The 17,342-nt window shown below is 34.9% G+C and overlaps 1 protein-coding gene across 2 annotated transcripts in view; it reads right to left on the bottom strand.

Annotated features, from left to right (window-relative positions):
- Positions 1-321: 321 nt before the first annotated feature.
- SPOCK3 (SPARC (osteonectin), cwcv and kazal like domains proteoglycan 3) overlaps positions 322-17,342 on the bottom strand; it is a 167,415-nt gene continuing 150,394 nt past the window's right edge. For both annotated transcript variants that reach the window (XM_066548250.1, XM_066548252.1), the window contains 4 exons: positions 11,331-11,552; positions 4,765-4,827; positions 3,467-3,604; positions 322-2,466 (listed from right to left, as the gene is read on the bottom strand). In XM_066548250.1, the coding sequence (XP_066404347.1) occupies positions 2,294-2,466; positions 3,467-3,604; positions 4,765-4,827; positions 11,331-11,552 (596 nt within the window). In that variant the 3' untranslated portion in view covers positions 322-2,293. The remainder of the gene's footprint in view (positions 2,467-3,466; positions 3,605-4,764; positions 4,828-11,330; positions 11,553-17,342) is intronic.

A 17,342-nucleotide genomic window follows, 5' to 3' on the forward strand; every position in this document is an offset into this window, starting at 1 on the left:
CTTGACTTACTTCTGAATTTATGCTAAGTAGCATTAATACTCAGGGACTAAAATGTATGTATACTCCTCTTTCAATTCAGTGGGGAATTTTCAGGGAAGAAAGAATATAAACATCTTTCAGGCTCTTCTGCATGACAGTTGTTTTCAGAAAGGTCTTCATACTGTAATCCCTTTAGACAAAACACATTATGAATTCCCTTTAATTCTAGTATCAAAAGTTTTAATGAAATTCATTTTTAGTTTGTCATCTAATAACCACTTGTCACATGCAAAAAAATTCCCCACAACAGTACTTATTGCATCAGCCAATAATGACAACACTTTTTCTTTAGCTTCTTTATTTAAAATCAGTTTATATATCAGTGAATTTCAGTCATAAGAAACTGTTCTTTGACAAAATCCCACTATCAGAATGGTAAACTCTTAACTGACTTTATTTAAGAAAATAATACAACTATGCCTCACAAATTATGACCAAGCTTTAAGAAGAACTCTGTCTCTCTTTCTTTACTATGAAATGAAGACAATGTCATAAAAGTACATAACAAAGCTATAGAAAAATCAGTGAAATCACAGAAAATCAGAAGCTCCCTATGTGTTTTGCCCTATTCAAATACTTTTAATGAAAATAAAACATTAATGGCTTTATTCAAATAAATACATATTTTAATAGGTAAAATGTATCTGAAACATGAATTCTTCCTGATTCTACATTTCAGACTATGTAAAAAGTCAAAATGATGGGCTATGCTGGCCAAAGGTTGGTTACAAGAGTTTTTATTTTGCAAACTATACAGAAACAGTAAAAAAGAAAATGCATTATACTTTTTAATATTACATAAGATAAACATTAGATTTAGTATTTACTGTGTAGAAATTAATTCAAATAAGAATCTGATTTTCCTTTTATTAATGATGGGAAATCAGTGACTCATTTTTAAATTATACAGCCTGCAGTAACACATTATGCAGGTCATGTCAATTTTATTCTGGGCAGAAAGAAACAGACAGGATATGAATGAAGATGGTGGAGTCCCAAAATGTCTACACAATTAATTAACATGCTAACATAAATACAGTGATTAAAGTAATTTTCTCTACAGTCAAATCTTGAGTGCTACTCTACACAATAAGTATAATCTAGACCACATGGTAATTACATAATAATAGGAAAAAAAATTAAAATAATCCATTTTCTTCAATCCAGCAGCAGTATCTACACTGGTATTATTTTGGTAATTGGGTGTGCTTAGCTATTGCCTAACATCCTATACTGGTATGCATGCTAAAACCTCTCTAGTTCTATTTTGCAAGGCACCTTTACAATACGTTCTATAAGTTTCTGCACTAGTAACAGAAAACAACATGAATCAAGATAAAGAGCAAAACTATTTCCCAAAATAAGAAAATAAAAAGCATCATTATACATTTATTAAAAACTACCCTGGGGCAAGTGACAATACTCTGAAATACAGTAATGTATAAAGGTAATAAACTTTAAGCAAATCTTTTTTTCCCAATGTAAATATTTTATCCTAGTCTGATTAGAGAGAAATACAGAGAAACCACAAAGAGTGAAGCAATGATTCAGTAAATAATGATAAAGCTTATATGACCTTGACATGAAACCAAAAAAAGGAAGGACAAGAAAATTTTAGAATTACAGAACTGGTGCTTGTCCATGCTACTGCTTTTGAAAAATCCTTTCAATAATCTAGCCATTTCCCAATAAAAAACATAACTACAAATGCAAAGGAGGACTTTGCTACAGTTTTCCCTGCTGATTTTTCTCCATACCTTTGGTTAATTAAAGGCTGGTTGAGATGCTACTTGGGCATCAATGTTTTTCTACTGCAATACATTTCTGATTCATTAAATGGACATTTGCAGGGCCTAAAACACTGACAGAGCTGAAGGTAAGTCAGCTGAGGAGGACATGCACAGTTCCAAGTAAGGGCAAATATTTTTTCAGCAGAATTTTGAAGAGACTGGTTGGCTTTTTAGTGTGTTTTGCACATATATATATTTTCAGTAGCACATAACATTTTTTTCTTCAGGCTAGAATTCCAATGTGTTTTCTTCAGCAGAACGGAATTTAAAAACTCAAAAGCACATGATATAATTATTCTTATTTAAACAAAAAAAGTCTATGACTCCAGCTGCAATGTTTGAAATAATCATACAAAATATACATATTTGTTAGAACCCTTTTGATCTTGGAGAGCAAAGGGATTTTATGAAATATCATCTTGTGAAATTTAGAAAGGTACAACAAAGGGACCTCCTAATATCATCAAATATATCCATCATGATCATCGTCATCGTCATCATCATCATCCCCTTCATCTTCATCATCATCTTCAATTTCATCTTCATCGTTCATTATTTCATCTTCATCATCTTCATCGTCTGTCCATTCATGGAAATCACCAGAGGCAAAGTCACCTGAAGTCTCTAAATCGATAGCTAAAAAGGTATGATAGTTATAGAAAAGACTTGCAAGATACACTACATATTTATAGTACATTTTACATAATCATACAAAAGGCACATCAGAATATTTACTTTCAGGACAACTACAGAGTGTTACATAAAAATAAAATATAAATAATAGGAAGATTCTTTTGTCATAAAAACCCACCTCAATATTGAATTAATTTCTCAGTGTTAACAAAAGGAGACAAATGTTATGGATTTGTAGAACTGTAATGAGTGCTAGGAACAATTTAAAAAATTTAAGTCCAACTTACAGATGGCAATAATATACCCTGACTATGGCTCACTTCTTACATATCATCTTGAATTATACCAAACTGTCCATTTATCTAGAAATGATCCTGGATAAGATGGACAATAGGCCTGAGCTTGTACCTCAAATACTGTATACAATTTACTCTCTGCTTCAGCCTATGTTCTTTTGGAGAACAAGTGAAAAGGAGTCATAAATGACTTTTTTTTTAAAGAAAAAGGAAAAATACTTTTTTTTTTCATCTTTTATATCTGGGACATCAAATAAAGGTGACATGGGAATTCTTGGAAGAAGCTGCACAATGCTGTAGGGAAGGGAAAAATAAGGGAAGATTTAGTGTGCTAAAAACATTGGCAATTCCCTCAAATATAAACTGAAAAAAAAATCAAATCGAATTCACTTGCATGCTGATTACCCAACGGAATTAAATGAAACATTATGGGACTTATCTAACGCTGCTCTAGAAAATTAATATGTCCTGGGTTTATATACACTATGCCAAGCATGTGTAAGGGGTCTAGTAATAGCTGACACAGTGACAGGAGTTCCAAAAAATAATGCAATAACAATAACAAATTATATTTTTTGGGTTTTGTATAAAATTCCATATAGTTTCTTTAATGGGTCTCACACTTCTCACTGAAGAAATTTAACCTGGCTGACAATCAAAGGGAATAACACTTCTAAACCAAACACCACAGAAGGTTCTTGACGTACCACATTCCGCTGCGCCATTTGTTCTGGATCCTGACACCTCATTGCCGTATCTGTCCACACACCAGCACTGCCCTAGGCTTCCATGGCACTGACTTGGCTTGTAGTACCCATCCTCATCACAGAAGGGGATGTACTGCCCTGAAAGATAGATATAGATATATATGTTGAATAAGTATATTAAAGTCCATGTCTTGGCCAATGTCACAATTATAGCAGAAAGCAAATGCCTTTTCCTGTTTCACCATTTCAGATTCTGCAGTGACTACTTTAGTACTAAATTCAGCTGACTCAAAGTGACTGAAGGGATCAAATGTGGGAGGGTAAATATCACATATCAGTCTTGGACTGATTTCATGACATAAAGCGAGCAATCTTCCTTTAATTTTTTTGTTGATCCTGTGATACGTATTTCTTACTCCCTGAATATCTCAGTCCAGATTTTCACTGGTGAAAAGGCTCAAATGTAGGACCTGTTCCTGACTGGGAAGTTCTATATCTGTGGAGTACAAACAAGTCTGGATAGTAAGGGCCAGACTTTGTGACAAACAAACTATCTACTACAAGGAGTTATTTGTGTTTAATATGTATTTTACAAACCACCACACGCTAATATTTAATTATTCCACCACAGAAGACAAATGCAGCAGAACACACCACAAAAAAAAAACCTGTAAAAAAATTAATACTAAATTTGCATTTATATGTACAAGAGGGGCTTATTTTGTGAGGCAGTGACATGCCTACAGCTGAATAATCCACTGTTTATCACTTGGACCAAGTGGAGACCACAATCAACAAAAAATTCATATGAAAGCATTTGAAGTGTATAGTTCTTGTTAGAAACCATCCTTATGAGAAATACAGTTTTGACTGCTTCAGGCCAAGCCTTTTGTTCTACAGAGCTTTCACACAGTGGCTAGTGGTAAATGAAGACGTTACACTTCAGAAATATTGATGCAGTATAAACTGATTCACAACAAGGATTTCAATGACTTAGAGAATATTACAGTTAAAGGATCAGCAGAAATACTACATTTAGGAGTACCTTGTGCTGTCCCCTCTGTACTGTAAAAATGTACCTTCTATCAGGGTAATAAAACAGAAGTAAGAGCTTTTGGTAGGTAACATTTTGGTAGGTAATAAAACCAAGTTTAATAGCTTTCAAAAATTTCATAAATTTTGCTGCTGAGATTTACTGTGGTCTATCTTCATTGGATTAATATTGATTTTGTGTTGCTGTTTAACTGGGGTTATTTATGTAAGTAATAAAACCTTCAAAAGAATGATCTATGGCTCACCTAGGAGCTTCTTTCCTCCTTGCTGCTTCTGAATGTTACTGAGTTCTGTCTGGCAAGGTGGGTCTAAAAGGACATAAAAAAATATTAAACAGGTTACAAAGTATCGAGGACAGAAAGCACATGACTACGTTTTCACAGTTTGCTATGTTGTAAGGTCACTCTAATTACTGATCTTATGAAACACACACATCTGAAAGAAAAGAATTACCACAGCTTGCTACAATTTCAGAATTATGAATCTGCGCAGCACCATGGATATGTGCAGAACACCACTCATAGTTAACTCATCTCCAAGTGAGCATCTAGTCACTAGTCTGGAGGATTGAGGAATGCTAGACCAAAATAGTAACTCTATCACACCCTACTTTACTGCTCTATAAAAATCTCTGCAACTGTGAAGCTTGCCTCATGTATTAGCTAAAAACAGGACAGCTCTTTTAATTTCCTCCCTTTTGTCCTTTTTAGAATTCATGTTCCAATTTTGTATTTCACATACTACACTAAGAAAATAAAATCTTTTTCTTCACTGAAGTCTGCAAGATTCAATGATTCTCTGGCAACAATGTAAGACTGGATCCCATAGGTACAAAGCCCCATCTGCAGCAAACTAACTTAAAAATGGAGGCCAAACTTTAGATGGCTCTAAGAAGCAGAATATGTATTAAAATTCAGTTTTTCATTATTCAGCTACAGCTGAATATTGGAAATACTGAATTCTACTTCTGAATAATTTAATTTTTTACTGTCCATAAAAGAAAGTTGCATTATGCACCATGAATGGGAAGAAAATAAGTTGTGAATGTGTTTACATCACTGTTCAGTAAGTGAAAGAATCAAAGACAGCAAAGCACTAATTAATCTCTGAACACTGGCACTGCATACCACATTAGACCATTATTAGCACCAGGCATTTCTCATTCTGAACCAGCAATAAAATTACTGAGTTTACTCACAGGTGTCTTTAGCCTGCACCATTCCCAGACAAAATGTTACATTGCATGAATATTAAATGCATTTTCTATTTTAGCAGACTCTGATCATTTATAATACATCTTTGCCATGTGCTTAACTCAAGGATCCCTTTTTCTCCATGCAAATAGAAAAAGGTGTTCTAAGCTGGCTTAAAATGAGTAAGACTAGCCCAGCCCATTGATGCAGAGCACATGGAAGACCAGAACTCAGTCAGTACGTAGGGCACTCTGCTGAGAAAGGCCTAGATGAAGTGGAGATCAAAAATACAGTTCTGGTGAACACAGAGCCTCTTGGCTGGCACAACCTAGTTATTCCAACATACCATTGCTATTATCTAACAGTGTAAATAAAAACTAGTATACAATAATAATCCCTTACTGGCAGCAGGATGTTCATTTCTCTTGTTTTTACATTTTAAATAACACTTACATATGAAATACATTTAAAGAAGCTCACAAATGTCTCCAGTGGCCTCAACTCTGGTGGGCCTGGCTTTTCACATTAAATCTGTAATGATTCTTTTTAGAGTGAAGGCCTTAAGGGTAGGGTCCACTTTCAAAACACTGTCAACAGAAGTCTTAATGCCAGAAGAAATTTTAGGATGTGTCTTTCCAGACAATGAACCAATTTCTCTGTGTGCTCTTGAAAAATCACTGAGATTTGACATCACTGGGTGGGTATTGGATTTTAATAATTCAGTTTTTGACTACTTTATGAGGCTACATGACGTTTTACTCTTTGCATTGTAGGAAGTACTTTGAGGATGATCATGCTCACAGTTTCATTACCTTTCAAAACTAAGGTTCCTGTCTTTCCCAATATTTGATGATTTAAAGTCTTAATGCTATAACATTCTGAGGACCGATTATCTCTTAAACTAAAGGTATTTTCTACTACCATTAATCTAATAAATTACAGTAATTTATCATACAAATATTACAGGTTATAAGGATCTAGGAACGGGGTGGATTTGGCAGGGTTAGGTTAATGGTCGGGTAATGTCACAGAACTATTCTATTCCATTCTCTTCTTTCCTACAAAAGAGATGGGAAATATGCTGACGAAGAAGAGCTAGTCAAATAGGAAGAATACATGCATTTTTATCCATGAAAAATAATCCTAAATTAGAAACATACATATGCATATTTGAGCACTAACATGTGGAAATGTAAAAATTATGCATGATGCCTAAAGAAAAAAAATCTTATTTTATAGCTATAAATCTTTGGTGGCACAATTACAAAAAGGAATACCATTAACCAAGAGGTAACAAGGCAACAAGAGGGAGTTACTTACCCAAAACACTCTTCTCAGAAGTCTTCAAGATTCAAACTTAAGCTTTGCTTCTTAGCGCAAAAGCAGCAAAAACTCTTAACAATACTAAATCACTCTGGTGCTTAAAACTGTCAAAGAGAATGGCAGGCTACAAGTTCAACCAATCCCTTTTGGCTCACAGCACATTCTTTTTCCTGTCTTCCTTCCAAATCATAATGCCTCCCTCTTTATTTGCAGGTTAGCTCCTAAGTTTGTAAAGCTTTTTTTTAAGATTTCAGAAATTATTTTTATAAAAAAGCAATCACCAGACAACTCCTTGAGCCAAACAGTAATTTTCGGGGAGGAAAAAAAATCCTTTACAAAAATCAGGGTTGTAGTTTCTCTTGAAATAGCAATGAATCTGACATTAGTCTGCCTGAAAATATGTATACAAATAAGGTATCTAACAATCTTCATCCTTAATCTGCTTTCGCAGCTGTGGGCGGAATTTTTCTTCTGATAACACCAGTGCACGGCTAGGAGTGAATCATGAACCACACAGCACCAGCCATTCACAGTTTGTCAGTGCTCAAAGCACTGCTGCACACCAGAGTATCCAACACTACTAACGCCAGCCCTTCAGACACCAATATCCAGTCATGTCAAGAAGTGCTTCAAGGCTAGCACAATTAAGCTTTGATTTACCAAAATAGCACATTACCAGATCAACTGGAGTCAAACCGGTAGGTTTGACCACTATTTTTAACAGATAGGTCTCAAGGAGCTATTACTCACACAGTGAGCCTCCAACTTTCAGAGATTCTCCTTCTTACTCAAGAACAAAACAGTGATTTTTCACCAATCAAGTAGATAATATTTGGCAGAGCCCCTAAGTTCTGGATTATGGTCTACTGCAGATAAGGCTGCAGTGGCATCTTGCCTGTACTTGGCATCAAGCATTGTAATTGTTGGACATCTGAGGTTTGTACTTCAGGGATCTGAAACATCAATACAACAGTTCAAGAAGTCTGCCAGGGGATCTCATTTAGGATCATCATTTATCTTGATAAAAGCATGTTACATCTTCAGTTGTAACTATCTATAAATATATTTGAAGTCCTTGCAATCTTAAGACTGGCAAATATAAATCATGTTAATTATCAGTCTTCTATAAGAGGGACTGTTTTTAAAGTGACGAAGATGTCTTCCAGGTATGGCAGACAGAAGGGCCTCTAAGAAAACACACCTAGAGAAGTGCTGGACTAATAGATCCATGCAGAGGCCTGTAGTAAAGAAATACTTTGCTGCTAAGCATTAAAACTATCAGCAAAATTGGCTACTCTCCTACTCTGAATCAGTGATGCCACAAAACAAGACTGCAGTAGTCAGTCAATTATTGGCAGAAAAAAATTCAGCCTATAAAAAGGCCACCATTGCAAAGGCCTCAGCATTTCAGCATTTAAGCACTGAAGTGTCACGTTAGCATTGAACAACTAAGGAAGTAAGTTCTGAAGATGGGTGCTGAAACACTTGCATGGATTGTTGAAAATAGAGGGCCACAGTGACCAAAGCATACAAAAAGACTTAGAAAGAGCACTGGCACAGTGCAGATTTTGATGTATTGCAGAAATGCATTTCAATGCCTTGGATATACCTCAGAAATACTAAACTACATTTAAGACAGAGTAAGGGCAAGAAAAAATTCAAAGCGCATCACTGGACTATACCTAAGTGTTTAACCATTAATCAAAGTGAGACAACTACTACAGGAAGATCATCTTCTCCACAAGAAAGATCTGACTTCAGGATTCATAAAAAAGTTGCCTATATTGACTAGGAGTTGTTAGCAATGTTCAGTAATAGGTCAAGTGTAGTGTAATCAAGCGGACAGAAAGAATGAAGAGTTTCAAGTATTTGTCTAATGCTGACAGTCTTGCATGGTAAAACTAAGATCAAAGACCACAGGGCTTCTCAGGTAATGACTCAAGCTAACACTATGTACTTTTAAAAAGCACAGTGAAATTGCTATTCCCAGTATGATACATATGGTTGACTAAATTTTGTATTCCCTTTAGAACAACATTAATCAAGAAGAGTACTGTAAAACCACTGATCTACCCAGAAAGCACTAAGCTCAATGAATACAGAGAACTGCTCTACATGGCTTGAAGCATTCTGTTAATATCAGCTTATTTTAATAAACATCAGAAAGAAGCTGCTGAATTTCTCAGCTTTTCCATCTCCTTGCTATTAATAGCAAAGGCTTAGTTAAAGGCCTTATTTAGATCATTCCATCAAGTAAAACATAATCAGACATGAACATATTCCACAGCTCAGCATAACAATGCCAATTAGAGAATTCAATGGGTCACGAATACACACAGGAAGTAGGGCTCAGACAGTTGTGCAACAGCTAATAATAAGACATGACAAAAGAAGATAATAAGATTTTTTTTCTCCTTACATCAAAAAATGGAGAATACAGATTTTGATAACTGTTAATTTCGAATGATGAAGTGCATGTTTAACGTGCAAGGGATGCTGAAACTCAGATTTCACTTCATATACAATGTTTAGGAGACATCTTTTTACTATATACTCAAACACACTGTGCTATCAAAGACTATCTAATCTGTTTGAAATCAGCACCTTATTTCAGCACCATTATCAAGACAGCGAGGAAATTGGTAAAAAGGGGAAGAAAAGCTTGATAATGTTGAGTTCTGCAATGTGAAGAATCAGTGTCACTGAAAGATGGATCTGTTGGGGTACCATTAATAAAATTCCCTAGTGTTTAGATCAGTCTTTACCATCCTCAGGTTCTAACAGCACACTGAGCAAAAATTATGCACAAAATGTGTTTATTACATAAGAAAATGCAAAACTACTTGAAACTGATCTGTGGAATGGTTTTCTTAATTTGGTTATGCCATTATATGAAATTGGTGGAAAAAACTTGGACCACAGTAGGCCACATATAATTATCTGTACTTCCTGTGGCAATAGGAAAGGATTATGCTGCCCTCCAAAGACTAAGGGTACTTATATATTAAACTGAAATTATTGTGGTGGGGTTTTTTTATTTTTTATTTTTATTTTATAGACAAATGAACAAAATGTTATGTTCTTTAAGAGCTACATTACTTCTAGGATGGGTTATTGTTAATTTGCTAGTGTTGCTAGCAGTACATACGTGCTTATAAAAAAATCACACAAAAGTTAATGTTACACTATTAAACAAACAAGGTGTTTTGAATGTTTAAATGTTAACCTTTTAATAAGAAAGTTACCAAAGAAAATATATCTGCTATTTAATGCTTATCTTCAGAAGTACAGCTTTATTTTTACTTAGATTTACAACGGGCAGATGTAGCATGATAAAAACCTTTATTTCCACAGAAATCAGAATGAAACCATAAATGTTGAATGCTAATGCGAATTTATCATGAGAGTTTTAAGGGTACAAGTGAGAATTAAAAACTGATACTAAAACTTTAAAAAACGCTGAATTAGCTAAGCAGACTTTCCACCAAATCAGTTTTATCTCCTCTATCAGCAGTAGAAATTTGAAGCCTAGTTGCTGTTTATCCTTTAGAAAAACTCCCTCATGTTAGTAAGGAAAATGCAGGGGTTATTCTGACCAATTGCAGACAATATTCAATGAGTGAATTCTTTGATACATTACAACTAGCTTGACTATATAATTTACATGATGCTTCACCTATGACTAAAATTGTTATATATTCCTCAGGAAAATAATGGCTATAGGTTGTGTTTATTTGTCTAACCAAAATCACATCAGGACATTAACAAGAGATTCAATTAGGCAATAAAAACCAACTGGTTTTAGGTCTAAATGCCTGGAAATAACTTTATCCATAATGTTCATTCAGCTATTTTACTAGGCTCACTGAACATTAAGATACCCTACATTAGTAATAAAAAAGTTTATTTTATAATGTAGGCAAAGTAGACTGGGAAAGAAATAATTTCAGTAAACTGTTCTTTATTTTCACCTCTTTCCCTCCACATACATACTAAATTTTGGCACGAGGAACAATATAGCTGTAAAAGCATTAGTGGCAGTGTTGCACTTTATTTAGAATCCTTGAATTTCTAGCAAGCCTTTCTATTTAGCTTGAGTCGTTTGGCTACTTTGTTTGTTTGGGGTTTTTTATTTCATTTTAGGTATTCACCATATGTCACAAACCTTAACACAAATTCATTGCACAGCATTTAAGACTTGTAGTTCACTGTAAACTTCTTAGTATGTTAAAAAAAAGATAAAGCCCAACAAAAAGGTCAGACAAACACATATGCAGGTTGATCTCATCTCTTACCTTGCTGTCTTTGGAAGCAGTAGCACCACTCATTGTTAGATATCAAACTGTCTTTGTATGTGTCACAAGAATTGAAGAATGCCCTGGTGCATGGCTCGTTCTTGTCAAGGTAAATGCTTCCAAGTTCTGACTGGTCCAACAACAGGTCATAGTTCGTATCCAGCCTATTAAACATCCAGCCCAGGGAGTCTTTGCAAATTGGCAAAATGCTGGTATCAAATCCTAAGAGACAAAACAAAAATAATCAAAAATTATATAGGAGGAAAGCTGGAGCAGCTGCTTATTTTATATTATATAAGACGAAATAATTAATTATATAGAAGGAAATAATTTTAAATTATATAGGAGGAAAGCTGCTGCAGCCACCACAAAAGAATGCTGCATCATGGAAATAGCTCTGGTGGTACATAGCTGACACAAATAGTATATGCTATTGAAATGCACATAGAAATTATATGTCAGATTCAATTTTAAAGACACTAAATTAATCTGCTAAAAAAATCAATCCTAGAGTCAGCCTCAAAACATTTAGAAATATGAGTTTTCATGTCAAATGTTATATATATAGCACACACATTATGTACAGTAATAAATGACGGATAATCATTTCCTGGAAAAAAAACTAATGAGGAATTTAAGTGATATTACAAATCAGGAGAATGAAAATTAAGTGGTTTGCAAAGCTTACAGAGCTAAGAAGAGAATAAATTCCGGGTAACTTCTTGGAATCCCTGCTTGGATTTTTTTTTTATTTTTTTGTTCTGATAACATACATTTATATCTATGAAAAAGTAACATAATAGTCAGTCTCAGCAATGCTTTGAAAATTGTGTTTTATCTTTAAATGGTGTACTTTCTGTCTTGAAGGAGGCCATGTAAAAGATGATTGCTAACAGCAGCAAGCTACTAGTATCATACTTACCTATACAACTTCCATCTTCCTAAAACACTGCTTTAAAAAATGGCCAAATGGAACAGGCTGAGTTAATTATTCCTGTAGCCAGACCTCACACCTCCTATTTATGTTTCCTGCATAAACTTTAAAGTACATGCAGACTTGCCTATGGACATGAAAGGGAAATGCAGAAACCACCAAGCCTCTTGCCTGTGTCGAAGCTGTGACCTGCAGATGATACAAACACACACTTTTTCTGCTTCATGCCCTGTGGATCATGCCACAGGCCTGTGTGGCCAGGCAGTTGAGTACACACCCTAATACAGAGCAAGATTTAGTGCCACTAAACATAATTCTTCTCAAAAGTTAATTCTTCTTTAAGTTAAAGTTAAAACTGAGCACTAAAAAATTTGATTGGTAGAGATGGCTATAGAAAAGTTGACATGAGAGCCCACAGGAATTCCCAGTTTCTACTGCTGTTGAAAATCAAGCCTGTCTGCCTTTTTTGTTCTGACAACGGTAAAAAAATCAGAAAAGTGCTTCTATACTGCAAAACAGGTTTAATCCAGTAATTGCATTTAGAAGTCATTAGATGTCCTTTTAGATAGATACCTATACGTGGAAATGCCTATTCTGTGGTAGAATGACCATTTCAGAAAGGAAAAGAAATCTGATACCATCAAAACTCCCTGTGCAAGTCAGACAAACACATAAAAACCCTTTCCTCAGAAATTTTAAATTAACTATGATTTTTCATCAGGGTGATCTCGATTTTGCTAGTTCCCTGATGATCTGTTGCATTAATTATGATTTTTGTTTGATAGAAAGAAGACAAAAACAAAGCAAAAAAATTTAAGCGAGCCATTTCCTATTTATGAAGTTTTCATGTATTTAACACAATTTAAAAACATACCCCAGCATTCAGCCAAAGATCTCTTTTCCTTTGTCTTCAGCCCCTGATAAAACATCAGCACAAAACTTACTATTTTTTCTGTGGATTACAAAGAGCAGTGAGATACAGGACCCAACTGAATGAATAAGGATATAGAGTAAATGTCTTATGCAACCTCATCTGTAAAAGGTATCAGAATTATTCCAAGGTGTCTCTGATTAGAAAAAATCTGGAAGATTCCTCCATCTTAAAACATTTTTTTCTAAGGATTAATGTTCAGTGTAACATTATTTACCTGTTAGGTTCTGTTCCTGAAGGCCTCTTAACACTTTCTCTCTTAATTCTGCTTTTAGCTCCTCATGACCTTGGTTACCAAAAGAGGTCAACATGAAACATACTTCTGCCTATCCTGCCTTTTGTGCACCTGCATGACAGGAGAAATTATTCTTGCACTCACAAATTTTTTCTGAATTTAGCACTCTGGCCAGCTCACCCAAATCTAATAGACAGAGCAGAAATAGAGCAACTATGATTTTAATTAGTAAGATGCCAACTAGAAGGGACTTGAGGATAAAAGACACTTTAAAGGTGTATTTAAGGATAGACTTTGTGGGTCAAAGCAATTGAAGACAATACATCTGTGTGTGGAGATTCCAGCTTAAGTTTATTGAAAGAGGCATCACCTTCAGCTTGGGACAAAATGTTTTTAAATTAGCATCTGTGGTTCATGTTGGCAAAGATCACATTGTAAAATATTTGTATTTTAGGATACTCAAAGACAGTTTTATGTTTTTAATAAACTATACTAAGAAAAAGCGGAAACCTTCCCAACATCTGCTTATTTGACAGAATAAGCTAAGTTGGAGGAGACCCACAATGATCGAGTCCAGCTCCTCAGTCAGTTTCAAATTCTTCTCTAAGAAGAAATAAATTCATTTGAAGAACAGTGAAAGAGAAATGAACATTTCAAAGGTGTACACAGCACTAAATTAAGGTTGGAACAATATTGTACAACTGCACAAAATTTTTTCCCTGTCTTTTTCTTGATTTCCTTAACTATCATTAGCCTGTGACTGGAGCTCATCCTTTGCTTCCATTCCTCAATTTTTTTTCTCACTTCTTTCTATATAGCTTTTAGATTTTTTAAAAAGTGATGTCCCACCAGCATCTTCTCTTTTACATGTTTCATAATTAAGGACAAAGCTTGCAATTAAAAAATTTGCATTGGAGTCAGCAATATAATTAAAAGGCAGATCATTTTATTACAGATCACTGATACCAACAGGATAGCACCAGAAAAGTGTTATTATGTTCTAATATTTTCAATAAATCCTGTGAAAGTTCAACGTAACTACAGCTGATTATTTAAATATAGAGTATCAAGTCTGATATTCATGACATACTCTTCCAAGAAGATAGGAATATATTATTTTGGTACACCAGTACTAATAAACCTACTTCAAACAATAATATTTTATGTAAGAAAAGCTTACATTTATTAAAACTCTCATAACCTATCTGCTAAATAGCATCAGATACTGGAGGAAAAAACTGTGGATCATGGAGTCTTTCTACTAAATAACTGTATGATTTAATAACTTCTAAAAGTGATTATGTTTTATCTTGAAAGTATTTATGCTTCTTTTTTAGAATTCAACTCTGAAGTAGTTTGTATTCTCATTTACAGTCCAGGAATATTTGTTTTTATTACTAGTTTTTTGTTCTTCCTCTTGTCTAGTATATACAATTTTAGTGTGGTAAATAGAGAAAAAACACATTTTTTCTTAGTTTTCATTGGTCTTGTTTGATCAAGCCAAAAGTCTTTCACAACCATCAGTCACTGCAATAGAGAAATGTCTGAAACCTAAGTAAAATATTAGTTTTGCTCAAACAAATAAAATAAATAAAAATGGCTCAAGTATTTCAGAGGTAAACCAGTCAGGTGTTGATAGAGATAGAAGCAGCTTTGTTTGATATAAAATAGAGCACTCCTCCTCATCCAGAGGTACTACACCACAAAAAGATCATCACTTCAGGTCTATATACACATTACCAACTCTTTTAGAGATTATAGTGCTAAAATTCTTGGCTCATTTTAAAAGAACTTTTACTGAACTGTCCAAACTTAAAATTATCAGAAGTACTTTCTCTCAACAATGACTTGCTTCCTCTATTATAATATTGATGAAATAATACATCTTGAAGGTGATATACTTGGGTAAAAGAGTCAGAAAAGCCTTGATATCTAGAGTTCAATATCTGCTAACATGGTTTGACACATGAAGGCATCAGCTGATACAGAACTAAGAAACAAAAAATCACCTGGTGACCGAGACCTAGGAAATTACTGCCCAAACCACATACTACATATATTATCACTTGGAACACCACCTAGAATGCTGGTTTGACACATTTTTCACAGCTGGAACAGAAAGCAATAAGCAGAACCTAAGGAATAATTAGTATAATTGAATGATAGTAATTTATTCTTGATGATTAAGTAGCAGGACATTATGCCAAGGAGTGCAAAAACTGCTGCTCAGATGACTAAATTATGAAAGATGATTTTTATTTTAACCACTTACTCAAAATCTATTTCCATATACCATAATGAAGTGAACTTTTATGCAGCTATTTCTGAACACTATCTAAAAAATGTACCAGCTCATACTCTTTTCCTGGTCAAAACAATCCCAAGGGAAATGCTATTAAGAAATATAACCTTCCTCCATGGCTTACATACTGGGCATTCAAAACATTTGCTCAAAAGGAACTAACAGAAATGCTCCTCTTTCTGCTTATTTCTCTGGGGAGAATTTCAACTCTTACCCGCTTTCCAAGGCAAAACTACCATTTGCCTGCTTATTAAGCACATAAGAAATGTGTACATTGAGGAAGACAGCTTCTGAAACCATGTGGAAATCAGAACAGCATATACACTCACAGGGCTCACATATTGCATTATATAGAAATTTTTTATCTAATGTGCCAAGAAATGCACAATTTTTTTTCCAATACCAGTGTGCTGTCTGAAGCAATAAAAGTCTCAGGCAAATCACACATGTGAATAAACACACATGCTCTCTTTGCCAGACTCCTGGCTGGTATCTAGACCATCCATTTTACCTGTTCAGTGTGCAAGCTGCATAGCAAGAAAGTTTTCTTTTGTAATGTTAGTAGAAAACCTTCAGTGAACAGCATCTCACAGCTGAGACCTACTGTGCACAAGCTGGGAAAAGGTTTCCCTTCCTAATGCAATCAGGACAGAGCACAGCAGGAAAGACTAAAATAAAGAGGACAAAGCAGCGGTGAATGCTTTTGTACTTGATCACAAAAGTGGTGATCTTGGTGAGCTTCATCTGGCTCCACAAGAGCCAGGAGACAGAATCAGGCATAATTGTGTCCCCTGTCTCAGGCTGTAAAACATTCCTGATGACTGTGGTTACACAGACACGAGCAGAGCCCAGGTTAGGGCAGGACACAGAATCCCAGAATATCCTGAGCTGGAAGGGACCCATAAGAATCACCAAAGGCCAACTCCTGGCCCTGGGGAACATGGGGAAGGTACCAAAGGTATTTTGATAAACCTAGGAACACTGACTCTCATGTCACAACAAAAGGTACAAGAGGAAAGAAATAAAGTACAACTGCAACACTCCTGTGAAAGTTTGCATTCTGAAGTCTCTTCCGGTGTTTTAAAGAATTTTATATGGATGTGGGGGCGGGGGTGGGAAAGCAACACTAATCCTTTTCCTAGAAACTATGTTTCCTAATAGATTGATGGATCAGATGAAATTTGTTACTTGGGACACCAGACTTACCATTTTATTAACAGCAGTGACTGTTAGAGGAAAGCAGATAACTGAAAACAAAATAAAATAATAAAGACCCACATGTTTCACTGTATATAAGGATAGTTGAGTACAAAAGATTGAGTCAAAACCAATTTCAGTCAGCAACACCCGATGTGGTACATTTAGAGAATTAAATTTAAGTAGAGATGTATTCATTAAAATTCCTGTTCAGAATTAATTCTAGGCTGGATTTCTTCTTCCAGACTCTTCCATTGAGGATGCCTTTGCATGAGCTACCCTGACACATGCAGAAATTCACTGGAAGGACTTTTCCTTTCTAGCAAACTAGAACTATGGTTCAAGGTTGGCAGCCTGTTCAACTCTGCAGTTCAGCTTTATGGAACATTTTCTGAAATAATCTCATGAATTAG

This window comes from Molothrus aeneus, chromosome 4 (assembly GCF_037042795.1).
Source record: "Molothrus aeneus isolate 106 chromosome 4, BPBGC_Maene_1.0, whole genome shotgun sequence".
NCBI classification, from domain to species: Eukaryota; Metazoa; Chordata; class Aves; order Passeriformes; family Icteridae; genus Molothrus; species Molothrus aeneus.